Below are 13,851 nucleotides of genomic sequence, written 5' to 3'. Positions count from 1 at the left end.
GTTTCGACAGACTCATGTTTTTTTTTTTCTCTCTCTCTCGCTTTCTCTTCAGGGAGGATGATGCGCCTGAGCTGGCTGGTAATATAATGGCAACAGCTGCCTCCTTCCAGCCTTTAGCGTTACACACCGTCGCACCAGCGTTTACACAAGAGTCAAGTTAACGGCACGACGCACGGATATATCCGGTTATACTGCTTTCAAAACAAAACCCTGTGAAAAGCGTAAATACTCGCAGGATTATTTTTTAATCTGAATGTTTATATTATATAGGACAAGTTTACCGCTACATTCATCTCAGGGTGCTATATAGAGTAAGGCAAAGAGTCCCAATGATCAGACTATCTTCTATGAGCAAGCATCTGGGGGTAGAGAGGAAGAACTCCCTATTAAGAGGAAGAGACCCCCAGAACCAGGCTCAGAGGCACCCACCTTTCGCAACCAGTCGGGGTTTGAAGGGATTGAGAAGAGAGGAAAAGGGGTAGATTGTGAATAACACAAACTATGGGAGAGAGGAAACAAAAGGTAATGACATTCACCACCGGCACATAAACACGAGTGAAAAGAAGAAAGTGGAGAAATGCTCATGGCATCATGGTAAGATGCACTCAGCACTTCTGATCGCCTTAAAAGTAGAGAGCGTCTGCTGAGTCCAAACCAGGCTTTCATTTCATTCACTTTTGTTGACACAAGATTATGATGAGAGGCATCTGATAGTTAGAAACAGAGGCGAGGTTTTTTTTTGCACTACTTCAACTACTTCAAAGGTGGAGGGAAAAGAAGAAAATTCCAGCAATAGCTGCAGTAAATACTGCAGCCTTATTGCTTGAGATCTGTGGTCCGTGTGCTTTCAGGGCGGCCAGGATGCTCAAATCCATCAGTCACAACAATAAGGCCAAAAACACTTGGCGTCATAAGCCATGTTGGGTGTAGTATGTTATTTGGGCTTTAAAAAATACAGTACAAGATGTTCATTTCACATCTTATTTGCAGTGTTTTGTCAAAACAACACACACAGGTTGTGTAACTTCTGGAATTCGCTGGGTTAGGGTCGGGCTAAAACTAATGATTGGCAGTTCTGTAAAAGTCAGTGAAAGCTGTAGTAGAAGAAACAAATGACTACAAAGCAGGTCTACAACCACACCTGCAGCAGGCAGGCTTTTATTTTGAAGGCAGCATCCTCTAACTGCGGTCGGGTTTCTGTCTTTCTCTTGGCCTTGATTTCGATTCTTTCTCTTGTGTGCGCGCTCAACTCAGCAGACTCCAGCTGGAAGCCGAGGTCCACGCCCCACCGAACAGACCCCACCCTCACTTATCGATTGATGGAGAGAACAGAGCCGCAGCCATGGATGCTGTGGGTGTGGAGAGGCTGTCAAGCTGAGCCACTGGTCCCCGCGCGGGGATCCAGGAACTAAAGGTCCTGCGGGGCTATAATGGAGGTGAGAATAGTTCAGTTTGACAGTCAGTTTGTTGTAGCAGCAGGGAGGCTCAGTATCTGACATCTCTATGATTTGAAGAGAGGAGAATGATGCTGATGTGGCCTGGAGTAAAAAAAAGACAAAGCTCTCTCAGATCCAGGGACCCTGGGTTGTAACGTTGACCCAGGAGCAGCTAAGATTAGGGCTTGCTGTTTTGGGAGAAACCAAGAATTATTTCTAGAATTAATTTCTGCCTGATTTGCTGTCAGGGTGCCCAGATTACCTCGGTGAATAAAGACAGCGAATAAAGTGAGCCGCTTCTTTTTAACGTGCATAGTAAAAAGTTACAATTAGTTACAGCATTAAAAAACATAAAATAAAACATCGTCTTTGTCACTTGGAGTAGTCTCACCAACAAAACAAGACATAAATGTGTTGAAAGCTAAATGCAAATCATCGCTTGTGGGCAGCTGTGAAGGCATTATTTGTTCACTGTGCATAAGCAAACAATCACGTGTACACATCTAAGAAACAATACCTTTTATTTTTGCTGTCCACCGACTTACAGATATCCATGTTTTAACCTGCTCCTCAGCTTGTTAATTGCCACTTTGTCTTTTGATGCTGAACAGGTAGTGTGCACCTGATTTATTAGGGTGCACTGTTTCAGACAGAAAGTAAAACCAAAGTTTTTGGCACCTGTCATTTGCTCAGATTTGACTTTTTGATTGCATCTTTTAGCCACGGGGCCCAGATATTAAATGTATCCACTGGACAGAAGTTAGATGGAAACCAGCAACAGATGCATGACACATGGGTTGAGGGGAAACTTTTGCAGTCTCATGATTTGATTTGATTTGATTTAACTACATTAAAGTACAGGCTCCACAGTAGAAACTCAGTGCAACAGTACAACTTTAATTACTTTAATCTTTTTTTTCATTACTCTGTTTTTGATGACAGGTTCACTTGTCCTCAACATGGAGGAGAGTGCAGATCTATGGAGAAATTTTGTTCTGCTGTTCAAACTGTTCTTTTTCAGCTGCTCTTTGTCAGAGGCTTCAGTAGCTTTGTCTTTCTCTTTAAATTACTGCAAAGGTGTTCAGCTGAACTCAACTTAGACAGCAGGTCACAGTTCTTGCTTCTTCTTTAGAAACTCTTTTTCTGGCAGTGTGCTTCAGATGCTGGAATATGTCTATTTTACAAGGCTTCTGGAGACTGGGAGGCATCTTGTCAACCAGTATTTTGATATATTCCCATGTAAATATGTTTATAAATACATTTATATTGTGAATATAAATGTCATATATTTAGCATTGATGCAGCCCCATATCATAGTACTCCCACCTCCATACTAAAGAGTATTATTATGTATTCACTGTGGTAATCCTGGACAGGTTCACCACACATGCAACTGAATAAATGTATCTTGGCATGATCATAACCTGACATCATGGTGTGAAAACAGTAACTTGGTCTTAAACATTACAAAGTCTAAACAGATCATTGTAGACTTCCAGTCCCCAGCTTCGGCTTCCTGTGGTTCACATGACAAAGAACCTTTCCTGGGATTACAACACCTTAGCAGTCGTGGGCGAGGCACAACAGCTTTATTTATTTATTTATTTTTTAAGAAGTTAAGGAGAACCAACTTAAGGGCTATAATTGCATGCACATACAGATTCAAACCCAGCTTCTTCCCAAAGGCTGTACCACTGCTGAGTCAATCAGTAATTCATGCATTGTCCTGATGTGATATTTACATCTCACAGATGCACTACATCAACAAAAGTACTGAGCCACCTGCACATCACACTTACAGGAGCTGACCAGTTACGGAAACCCATGCCATCAAGGTCCCAGCGCACAGTTTTCGTGCTGATGTTAATGCCAGAAGAGGTTTGGAACTCAGCAGTTATTGAGTCAGCACGTACAGGTGATTGTGTAAGTGGTAAATGCGTTATAGGGAAGAAGTTTCCAAAACTGACTTGTTGTAATGGTGGCATCCTATCACAGTACCCTGCTCAAATTCAGGAAGCTCTTTAGAACAACGCTTCCTTTCACAAATATTTGTAAAGGGAGACGGCGTGGCTAAAACCCTGAAAACCCTTGAATTCAAAGATTAAGCAGTGTGGTCCAATATAGTGTAAATACAGATACATTTACATATATACAATTTAAATACTACACACCATGTGAGGTTAGTATACCTGTAATTTCATTATGTTTGCATGGTGATATTAAACATCTTGAATCTTGAATTTGATTCTATACCTCCTGATTGGACCATTTATTAGTTAGTTACTGATCTTCCTGCATCCTTTTCCATCTTTATTAAATCCTACAATACGAGTTTTCACTTCCTCTGACAATACTTTTTACTGCATGATGGAGACGTGCAGATGGACGAATGTCCAAAATGTTCTCTTTTCACAGTCTGAGTTAACTGGAAATCAAATATCTGAAATCAATATGCCTTTATTATGAATCTTTAGCATTCAAAAATAAATAAAGTATTTGTTTGGATTGTTTATGCAAAGAAATCACCTTAGAAACATTGCAATTGTAGAGATGTGATTACATCTTGAAACATCTGACATTTGAGTGATACTGCCCAGAAGTTAGCGCTCCTCTTCTGCTGTACACTGCATATTTTGACTGCTATTCCAGTTCACTCTGTGCTACCACACTGACACTATTTTTTGGCTTTTATGAGTCAGCTCAGAATATTAAAAGATAACAGTTGTGAACCTTGTGTGAACCATTTTTTCACCCATCCCCAATGAGAGTATGTCTGTGCTTGTTTTCTGCTGAGCTCTTTCTGACTGAAGTCAGAATCCACCAGAAACTCTTACTGCTCCAGTTTCTCTCCTTTTTCATCGTTCTCTGAAGTTCATCACCCAGATTTAACACATGCCTACTGATGCAAATTATCAACTTCCTGTGACAGTTTATGGAGATCAGTAAAGTCAAAGAGTACCCAAAACTGTAAGTCAAGTGAAAATTCTCAGGGGGTCCATTTGACATTTGATCCCTGGATATGATTAAGTGTGGTGCAACGTTTTCCGATGTTTATACTGTTCATTTTTATAGTGAATTATTCCCACCACACGAGCATGACTGAGATCTAAATGAGCGGATGGTCCCAAAATTGTCGTTAGGGTTGGGTGTTGATGAGTATTAGATGACGACAGTCACAGAAACATAATAAACACCGAGTTCACACTGCATCGATGATATCCGAGTAAATTTGAATAAACAAAGGGATGATTCATCCACCTCCTCCACTCATATAAACCAGTCACAAAGGAAAATGAACCCCAGTCTTTGATGAAGCCCTTCTGGGGGGGGGGGGGGGGGGGGGGGGGGGGGGGGGGGTCAGTGTGACGTCCCGATTAGTGTTGATGCCGTGGGACTGAACACCCACAAGATCATCCTCTGTGGCTGCAGCTCATACTTCCGCCGAGCTCAGTTTTGCATGGGAGGAAGCAGCAAAAAAAAAAGGATCATCTTTTACCTTTGCAGTTATGGTAGTCATATCTCTGAACAGTCCCTTTGACTCTCCTGTAGCAGCCGGCTGACATCCTCCTCCAAGAAGAACATGATGTGCAGCAGGAGATCAGGACTTTCAGGTTGGCCTCTAGTGTTTTTATCTCTCTGCTGCTGCTCAAGATACTTGAGTAGAGTGAGCCAGCACTAGCTTCAGTTTACTTTTCCACGAGGGTCAGTACAATAATAAATATGTTTTCATGATATTTTAATTCACTGTGTGGCTTTGTTTCTCGGCTCTTTGAGTTCTCACTGCTGTGCTTTTGTCTCCTTCTTCGTGGGTGATAATTTCATGACCAATATGAATAAAATTCTCTAAGATAGCAGTTCAGACTCATTATCATCGACATCCTGATGAATTCAGCATTAAAAAAGTATCTTTTAAATATCACCCAGTGTAGCATCCTGGCACCTGTGTGAGGCTTCAGTAGCTTCCCTACTGGCTCAGTGTAGCAGCAGTGAGCAGACACTTTCAATGATGTTGATCCGACAGAAGAAAAATCAATACCCTTTGACCCATTAAATGTTATAGCATAACAACAGCCAATTAATTACACCTCTCGTTTAATGGCAGGGATTCAACTCTTGAGGGAAGAGTTGGATCCCTGGAGGAAAGGACTGATTTTGACAATGTAAAGTTGAAAGTGTATCCCAGTCAGGAGTGACTGAACAAGCTCTATAGGGGCAATCATTTACTCTAAGCTCTGGATTCAGCAACAATTAGAGATGATCTATGTATATTATAGAATTATTGGATTGAGCCAAGTTGGCATTATTATAATTTGTTTATGGCATTAGGTCCTGATAATTAGATGAGTAATTGCATTGCAAATGAGCAGTTTTTTTTGTTTTGTTTTTTGTTCAGTATCTGTTTAGGGAAGGCTTTTATTCTTTCCCCTGAACAGCAAAACTTAATCCAATCTGTAGTGTTTTCTTCACCAGAGGGGGATGGCTGAAACACAAGATGCATGTCCAAAAGTTGCACTGAGACCTTCAAACTCCACGCAAGTCCAGACACACAATATTGCCTCTCTTCCTGGGCAGACAGTGGCCCAACACAGAGTTCATCGAGTTTATAAATTGTTTTTCTCCTGCTGGATGACACATTCCTCTGCAGTGAGGAGGAGAGTTGATGATCTAGTGCTTTGGGTTGTACTTCCCCCTCAGATGGTGATTTTCACTCGCATTACCTGAGGTGAAGAAGTCACACAAGTGGTCCTCGTTCACCCACACAACGAGCTTGCAGCGTTGCCATAGTGATGGGCTGCTGCTCCTGCTGCGGATGGAAAAGCAAAGGATGCAATAATAGCATTCTTACTAAGTGACTGGTCAAATGGTAATGCACCAGATGGCTATTTTTATAAGTCTGTTTGACAGAATCATCCCACTCACTGACCAACTTTATTTTTAAAGAAGCCACTCAAACACTTCAAATGGCATTTTTTCTGTTGTAGTGTTCACATACACTCGCTGGCCACTTTGTTACGCACAACTGTTCAACTGCTTGTTAACACAAATATCTAATCAGCCAATCACATGGCAGTAAATCAGTCTATTTAGGGATGTGGGCATGGTGAAGACAGCCTGCTGTAGTTCAAACTGAGCATCACAATGAAGAGTAAATGTGACATGTGACTTTGAACATGGTATGGTTGTTGGTGCCAGATGAGCTAATCCGAGTATTTCAGAAACTACTGATCTACTGGAATTTTCCCCCACACAGCCATCTGTAGTGTTTACAGAGAGTGGTCTGAAAAAGAGAAAATATCCGGTGAGTGGCAGTTGATGTCAGAGGGGAATGGCCAGATTGCTTCCAGCTGATAAGAAGGTAGCAGTAACTCAAATAACCAATCATTACAATCGAGGTATGCAGAAGATCATCTGTGAATGCACAACACATTCTCCCTTGAAGCAGATGGGCCACAGCTGCAGAAGACCACACCAAGAGCCCTTCCTGTCAGTTAAGAACAGGAAACTGGTGCTACAATTCACACAGGATCACCAAAATTAGACAACAGAAAACTGTAAGTCTCAATTTTTGATGCCACATTCTGTTGGTAGGTTCAGAATGGATCCATTCTCCCTTGTATTAGCAATTTATGCTGCTGCTGGTGGTGTGATATGGGGGATATTTTCTTGGCATGCTTGGACCCCTCACTACCACCTGAGTGCCATTTAAATGCCACAGCCTATCTGTTGTTTCTCACCATGTCCATCCCTTTATGACCAGAGAGTACCCATTTTCTGAAGGCTGCTTCCAGTAGGATAACATGTCACAAAGGTCAAATCATCACAAACTGAGTTCTTGAACCTGACAATAAGTGTACTAGCAAGGTGTCCCCAGCAAAGTGGCTGGTGACTGTATTGTGGACATAGCCCATGTGGGTTTGAGCAGCTGAAAAAGATTTTTTTGTTATTTTTGACTCTCCTGTGTCGCCATCACACTTTGGCTATTTTTTTTCAGCAGCTTAATTATTTACTCAGCAGCTCTTACACCTTTATGTGATGAATTTCACACTGCATCACTCACAGTTCAGACAGTGTGAAGATAATTATGTTTTGTGCAATATTATGGGAAACTTTTCTTCTGTCTGCATCTTCTTTCTTTCATTCACCCACTGCAAGTGTAGCTTTTTAAAGCATCAATCTGATGCTAGAAATTACTGATGCATGCAACATTTTTAGGACTAACAGAATAATTAAATATATATATATATATATATATATATATATATATATATATATATATATATATATATATATATATATATATATATATATATATATATATATATATATATATATATATATATATAAAGATACAAATTAATATAAAATATATTAGAATAAAAACCCTCTACAGTTAATGTTTTTTTTAAAATCTGTGTTATGCCATTTTCATAATTTCATTTATGTGGACCTTTTATTGGCACTAATGCAACCCCACTTGCAGGATAATAAAAGGGAGGCTGTGCTGGAAATTTCTAAACGAAATTTAACCTCTTAGACTATAAATAAAACTTTACAGTATCTAAATAAGGTAAACAGGTATTCTAAATAATGCAAGTTATAAAAAATAAAATAAAATTGTATACATATTAACGTTCACAGTTTGAGTTTTTCTTGTCTCAACATCGACCTCACGTGGTGCAACAGCAGAAAACACCGAAGTACTTCTCCACCCATAATGCAGTGCAGCAACGTTGGTCAGTGCCATTATGTAGCAACGGGGGTGCCAACGATGCAAAGTTTTAAAATACGATAAAGACTTCCTTTGTCTCGATCACCTTCATATCTATTTATTCTTCGAATATGGACATATAGTACCATTATGTAAAAATTACAGCGATAATAATGTCCCATCTCGTGCGAGTTACTACCGATCTGTTTCACAAATCAGAGATGGGCTCTCCTCTGAAATGGTAGCTTCCAGCCCGTCTCTCAATCCTTCCTTTTCCTACTGAAGCAGCAGCCATGAGGTAGGCGCTGAGTATACGCCATAGAAAAAGTCAGAATTTAACCGTTAACATGAACAACTTTTAATCTGAAATAATTTTATTAAAGCACGTGAAGTCCTTCATTATCAATACATGAAGTTTATAGATCCGTCCAAAGCCAGCATGTTGTAATTTTACGTGGCTTTGTGTAACACGATGTAGCAGACGGAGAGGCCATGTTGTCAGCCCGGCTGGCAGTTAGCCGCACAGCTAACATTTAACTGAGCGTCTTAGATATCTGTGCTGCGTTACAACACTTTTACATCCTTATAAACACATACCACCTGTTACAATTATACAATGTAGCGATGTACAGATGTTGAAGGTCTAACCGCAGCTGTAATTCTGACCGGTTGTTGTTTGTGCGTCCCGCAGCATGCTCAGGCTCCAGAAGAGGCTCGCCTCCAGCGTCCTGCGCTGCGGCAAGAAGAAGGTCTGGCTGGACCCCAACGAGACCAACGAGATCGCCAATGCCAACTCCCGTAAGCAAATCGATAAGTTGTCCAGTAGTTTGTCTTTTAGCTTTTCAGCTTTGTCAGGGTCTCACTGTGAAAGTTAACTGCTTCAACCAAAATTATGTGTGTCCAGAACTACAGAGGATCAGATTAGCTAAATGGGAACAGTGGCCTGAAGACCCAATGCACAGTGAATTTATTAGGACAGTCGCAAACTTAAAGGTGTACCCCAACATTAATACGTAGTAACACTGAAAACTGAAGCAACAGGTTGAGGTAGCAGGCCCTTCTCTATTAGTCTGACAGAGACGGATTTTTTTACCATGTTTATATTAAGTCTTCAAAACTTTTCACCTGTTTTTATTCAAAGACTGTTTAAAAACATAAGTTAACATGTGTTACAGATAATGGGTTGAGCTTGTGCTAAATTCCAGATTTGGGACTAAGATGAATGAAGTAGAGCCCAACCTAGACTGAATTTTTGGGCTGAATAGCAAAACCTCTGATACTGATATACCAGGCGATATTTTTATGAAGCTGCTCCGTTATTCATAAGATGTAGCTCTGCATGGTTGATGTGGTTTTTATGCCAGATACCTTTCCTGATACAACCCCAAAGGGATTTGTTCCTCCTCCCAGAATTGAGTCAAGCAGTTTTACTTTATTTTTTTTGTGAGGAAAATGTGTAACCTACTACACTATGGAATCACAAATATTTGTAAATAAATTGATTATATTGAAAAAGAAAATATTCACTTTCTGCTGCAGTCTCCTCAGCTGTGATGCTGTTGTATTGCAGACAGTTCTGAGAGTGCTATATACCCCAAGTCTCTCTTTCTGCATTTGTCTCTTTTGATATTGGTCAACGTGCGCTCTGATACGGAGATATCAGTGATAGTGCTGCTAGGAGAACCATTGGGATAAAACATAGGCTCTTTTGCATTCATTTTCACTAATCTAGAAAAAGTTCTTGGTAGGTGACTCTGCAGACGGAACTTGTAATGGTTGCAGATCACTCGGTTTCTCACCTGGTCCACTTTCGTGATTGACAGTTGGCTGTCAGTTTCGGCTCTCTGTCGCTCACCCAGTGGCTGCTGCGTTTTCCCTGGTGTGTACAAACAGGTGGTGCACCAGGTGGTGGAAGCATGAGATGGGCTGTGCAGTCAAAAGCATCCCCTAGTGAAGGCTGAAACACCCCTGTCGGGTGTTTGTGTGTGTTTCTTTTTCTTCTTCTTCTAAAGAGAATCCCTTGCAAAAAGGCAAAAAGTTCAATATTTAAATAGGTTTTCGTTAGATCAATTATTTTAAATAATTCATTACAATATTGGCCAAAATAATTGTGATGTAACATCCCCCCTTACTGGACCAACTTGAATCTGTAATCAACAGTATGAGCCAGTTACATAAGAAGTATGAAGTGATGTGCATTGTCTATTATTTCACTGCAATTTGAGCGCTCTCATCACTCAGTGGTTTACATGCTTTATTTTCTTGGAATTTTTAATGTCAGCTGACTCTGTGCTGTACTTTGCTGAATGAACTATAGATCACCTTTTAGAATCATACTCAACACTAATTTGTTTTTTTCCTGTTAGGCTGGGAAAAAAACCACACACACACAGAGGCGGCATTGATTGCATCCCATCAGCTCACTTTGTTTCCTTCTATTTTCAGGCCAGCAGATCCGTAAACTGGTAAAGGATGGTCTTATCATCCGCAAACCTGTTACGGTCCACTCCAGGGCCCGCTGCCGCAAGAACACACTGGCACGTCGCAAGGGAAGACACATGGGATACGGTACGTTGAAACTTGCAAAGAAGAAAGTGATTAAGCTTTGAAGAAGACGATTAATGTCAGAGCTAATTTAAGATTAGCCCATGTTTGCTTTTTCTATGATTGTTAGTTGACATGTCTTTTTATGCCCTGTGTTCAGGTAAGAGAAAGGGTACAGCCAACGCCCGTATGCCCGAGAAGCTGACCTGGATGCGCCGCATGAGGATCCTGCGTCGTCTGCTGCGTCGTTACAGGGAGTCCAAGAAGATTGACAGGCACATGTAGGTTCTGAAGTCGTTTAGTGAAGAGACTAAGCATATTTTATTACTTACTGAAAGGCATGTTATATTTCTAGAATCCTTCAAGGGTTAAAGGTTTGCCTTTAAAGTCTTTGCTCTCACTTTGTATGTGTGTTTGTTTTGGTGATCCCTTGAATTTATTTTTCACATTGTCTGTTTCAGGTACCACAGCCTCTACCTCAGGGCTAAGGGTAATGTGTTCAAGAATAAGCGCATCCTAATGGAGCACATTCACAAGCTGAAGGCAGACAAGGCCCGCAAGAAGCTCCTGGCGTAAGTACTGTTGCACTTTGATTTGGGACGATAAGCCCTGTTTGTGGTGTTTGGGTTGTCTTGAAAGTCCAGGTTATAACATGTCCCGACCACACAGTCAGAATTCAGTCTGTGATGTGTACAACAAAACAAAATCCAACTAAGATATACTTCATTTTTCCACAAAATTGTGAAATTGCTGTTGGACACCAAAAAAGTAAACACAAGCATTAACAAACTAAAATGGTTTAATAAAGTGAAAAAGCTCAATAAAAATAGAATGACAAAATAGTTTAGTAAAGTAAAAAAGAAAAAACTGGAATAGAAAATGTTTTCTTAGTAAAAATCTGAATAAATTGCACTTCAAAACCTGAAGTAAAATGGCTCACTAAAATACAATAATACAAAATAAAATAATAAAAGCAGCAGCAGTAACAATGGAGGTTTGAAAGATTTCCTGTATCTGTCGTTGTGGCAGCAAAACTGCATCAGTCTGTTAGGCCTCTGCTGCCTCTCCAGTGGAAGTGCAGAGGGTTCATAATAGATGAGTTCTGTGACCACATGGCGGCTTTGAAGGGCTTTTGTTTGTTGGGGCCAAAAACACTTACCGTTTATAACACTAATGCACCGCATTTCCCCAAACCAGTTGTGTTCATTAACTCGGCATCATTGTATCATTAAGCAGTTGTGAGGGCAAAACAAAAACATCAGTTTGTCATTTGACACAAATGATGGTTTCACTCTTAAGTGCTTCAGTTCTCAGGGTTTAGTTAACTAAAAACATACAATTTGTATGCTAAGTTTTTATTGTTTATGCTTTAATCAGTGTTAAACAGCTTTCCTAAAAGTCAGCGAAGAGGCTTTGATTGTGTATGAATATCGTGTGTCTCTCGTCTCTCCTACAGCGATCAGGCCGAGGCTCGTCGTTCCAAGACAAGGGAGGCCCGCAAGCGCCGAGAGGAGCGTCTGCAGGCCAAGAAGGAGGAGATCATCAAGAATTTGTCCAAGGAGGAGGAGACCAAGAAGTAATCTGGCTCTTTATGTCCTGCCTGACTGCCAGCTGTCAAGTGCTGACAATAAAAGTGTACATAAACACACTAACGGCTTCCTGTACTCACTTCCCTCATCCTGCCATTAATGCAGGCCTAACATATGGTGACATCCATTAGTTTTATTATTTGCCACTGAATATCCCTCTACTATCTCTGGGCGGGTACAGTAATAAAGAGGCTGTAAAACTGATACATTGATACGATACACACAGTGTTATGGTCAAATATATATGCATCAGATAAGTCTAGAAAGCAACCTACAAACCACAGACTAAAAGACAATCCCATCAAAGTATAAAAAGCATGAAATCTGCAACTCTTTAAAAAAAAAACAAAGTATTGTGCAGTTTCCTCAAATGTCTTCAAGAGCATTAAAAGTATTTCACAGGTGTGGTATGCATTCCCTTCTGCTCTACAAAGTTGACATTTTGAGCCCATGCTGAAAATCTCTGGATGAGCGCTCAGGTTAATCGTTTTTCCACTGATCCTGTGTGGACCAGAAGGGTTCAGGCAGCTCTCCTTGGACCGCTCCCCCAGTGACCTGGTGTTGGATTAAGTGTTTGGGAATGGATCAATGAATTGGCAGATGATTTATGAAATTGAAATAGGGTTTGTATGGTAGTAATATTTATGTAAAATATAACAAATTAACAAATTGCTCTTTTTGTTTCTACCAGTGACTTTGCATCCAGTTTATACTATATAGCATTTTAGTTTGATTATAATTTAAACAGCAGTTGCACAATACCATGCATTCAAATTTATATATGAATGAATAGACTGCAAAATGTGGAGGGGAGTCCACAGAAGAGCGATTACTGTCAACAGACACTTCACACTAATTATAGTGTGAATTTTGACAACTGACATCTGATCAATATCTATCTGGTGAAATGAGCTGAACAATCTTTCTAATTTCTTCAGGAGTCTTACTGTAACGGAGTTTTCCATCTGCATTAAATAAGTTTTCTCTTGGGATTTTAGGATGCCAGTAAACGTGTTTCTTTTGAATTGTTCATTTGTGGTTGCAAGGCGCATTGCAAATGTACTGAGGGTCGCCTGATGTTACAAACTTCGTCACAAGGTGGCAGCATCACAGAACGCAGTGGTTACCGCTTCAAGATTTTGCCAAACGCATCTTGGTCTGTGGTTCGTTTCACGTGTGTTTTATTACTTACGCCATGAGGGTTTTGTAGCGTTTCCATGCGTGCGTATAATTCCGTCTGTAAACACGATAGCTCAAAAAGTTTTCAGTGGATTCTAATAAAACTTTGTAGGGGAGTGGGGTCGTGTTAAAAACCAATTAAAATTTGCCTTACATTCACCAAGATCTTTGAGGCCAGCTTAATGATTTATTGGCTGAAAATTGACAAACAGCCTTTTAACTTAGAAACAATGATAGTTACAAGTGTGTGTGTGTTATTTTTACTGCACTACAATTTTCTTAATTCAAAGAAAAAAGAAAATACCCCCCCCCATTTCACTACAGAACTGGTTAAATAAAGCTTGTTAATTTTAAAGTTTTGTTGCAGCTGACAACAAATTCCTAAAGTTTTGAT

The 13,851-nt window shown here is 40.2% G+C and overlaps 1 protein-coding gene across 1 annotated transcript; it reads left to right on the top strand.

Annotated features, from left to right (window-relative positions):
* The first annotated feature begins 8,407 nt into the window (after positions 1 to 8,407).
* rpl19 (ribosomal protein L19) lies at positions 8,408 to 12,338 on the top strand. The gene is made up of 6 exons (XM_030735657.1): positions 8,408 to 8,443; positions 8,837 to 8,943; positions 10,591 to 10,713; positions 10,850 to 10,970; positions 11,151 to 11,261; positions 12,146 to 12,338. Exons 1-6 carry the CDS (start codon positions 8,439 to 8,441, stop codon positions 12,267 to 12,269), a joined length of 591 nt encoding a protein of 196 aa, XP_030591517.1. The 5' UTR covers positions 8,408 to 8,438; the 3' UTR covers positions 12,270 to 12,338.
* Positions 12,339 to 13,851: the final 1,513 nt, after the last annotated feature.

Source organism: Archocentrus centrarchus, chromosome 8, assembly GCF_007364275.1.
Source record: "Archocentrus centrarchus isolate MPI-CPG fArcCen1 chromosome 8, fArcCen1, whole genome shotgun sequence".
In the NCBI taxonomy this organism is placed as follows: domain Eukaryota; kingdom Metazoa; phylum Chordata; class Actinopteri; order Cichliformes; family Cichlidae; genus Archocentrus; species Archocentrus centrarchus.
The sequence above is the reverse complement of the archived record's forward strand: the minus strand, read 5'-3'. Positions and strand labels throughout refer to the sequence as shown.

Bases quoted from the DNA above. Each gene is read 5' to 3' on its own strand.
- rpl19 (XM_030735657.1), top strand. The intron at 8,944-10,590 runs GTAAGCAAATCG...TTCTATTTTCAG, and splicing joins GATCGCCAATGCCAACTCCC to GCCAGCAGATCCGTAAACTG. The intron at 10,714-10,849 runs GTACGTTGAAAC...CCCTGTGTTCAG, and splicing joins GGGAAGACACATGGGATACG to GTAAGAGAAAGGGTACAGCC.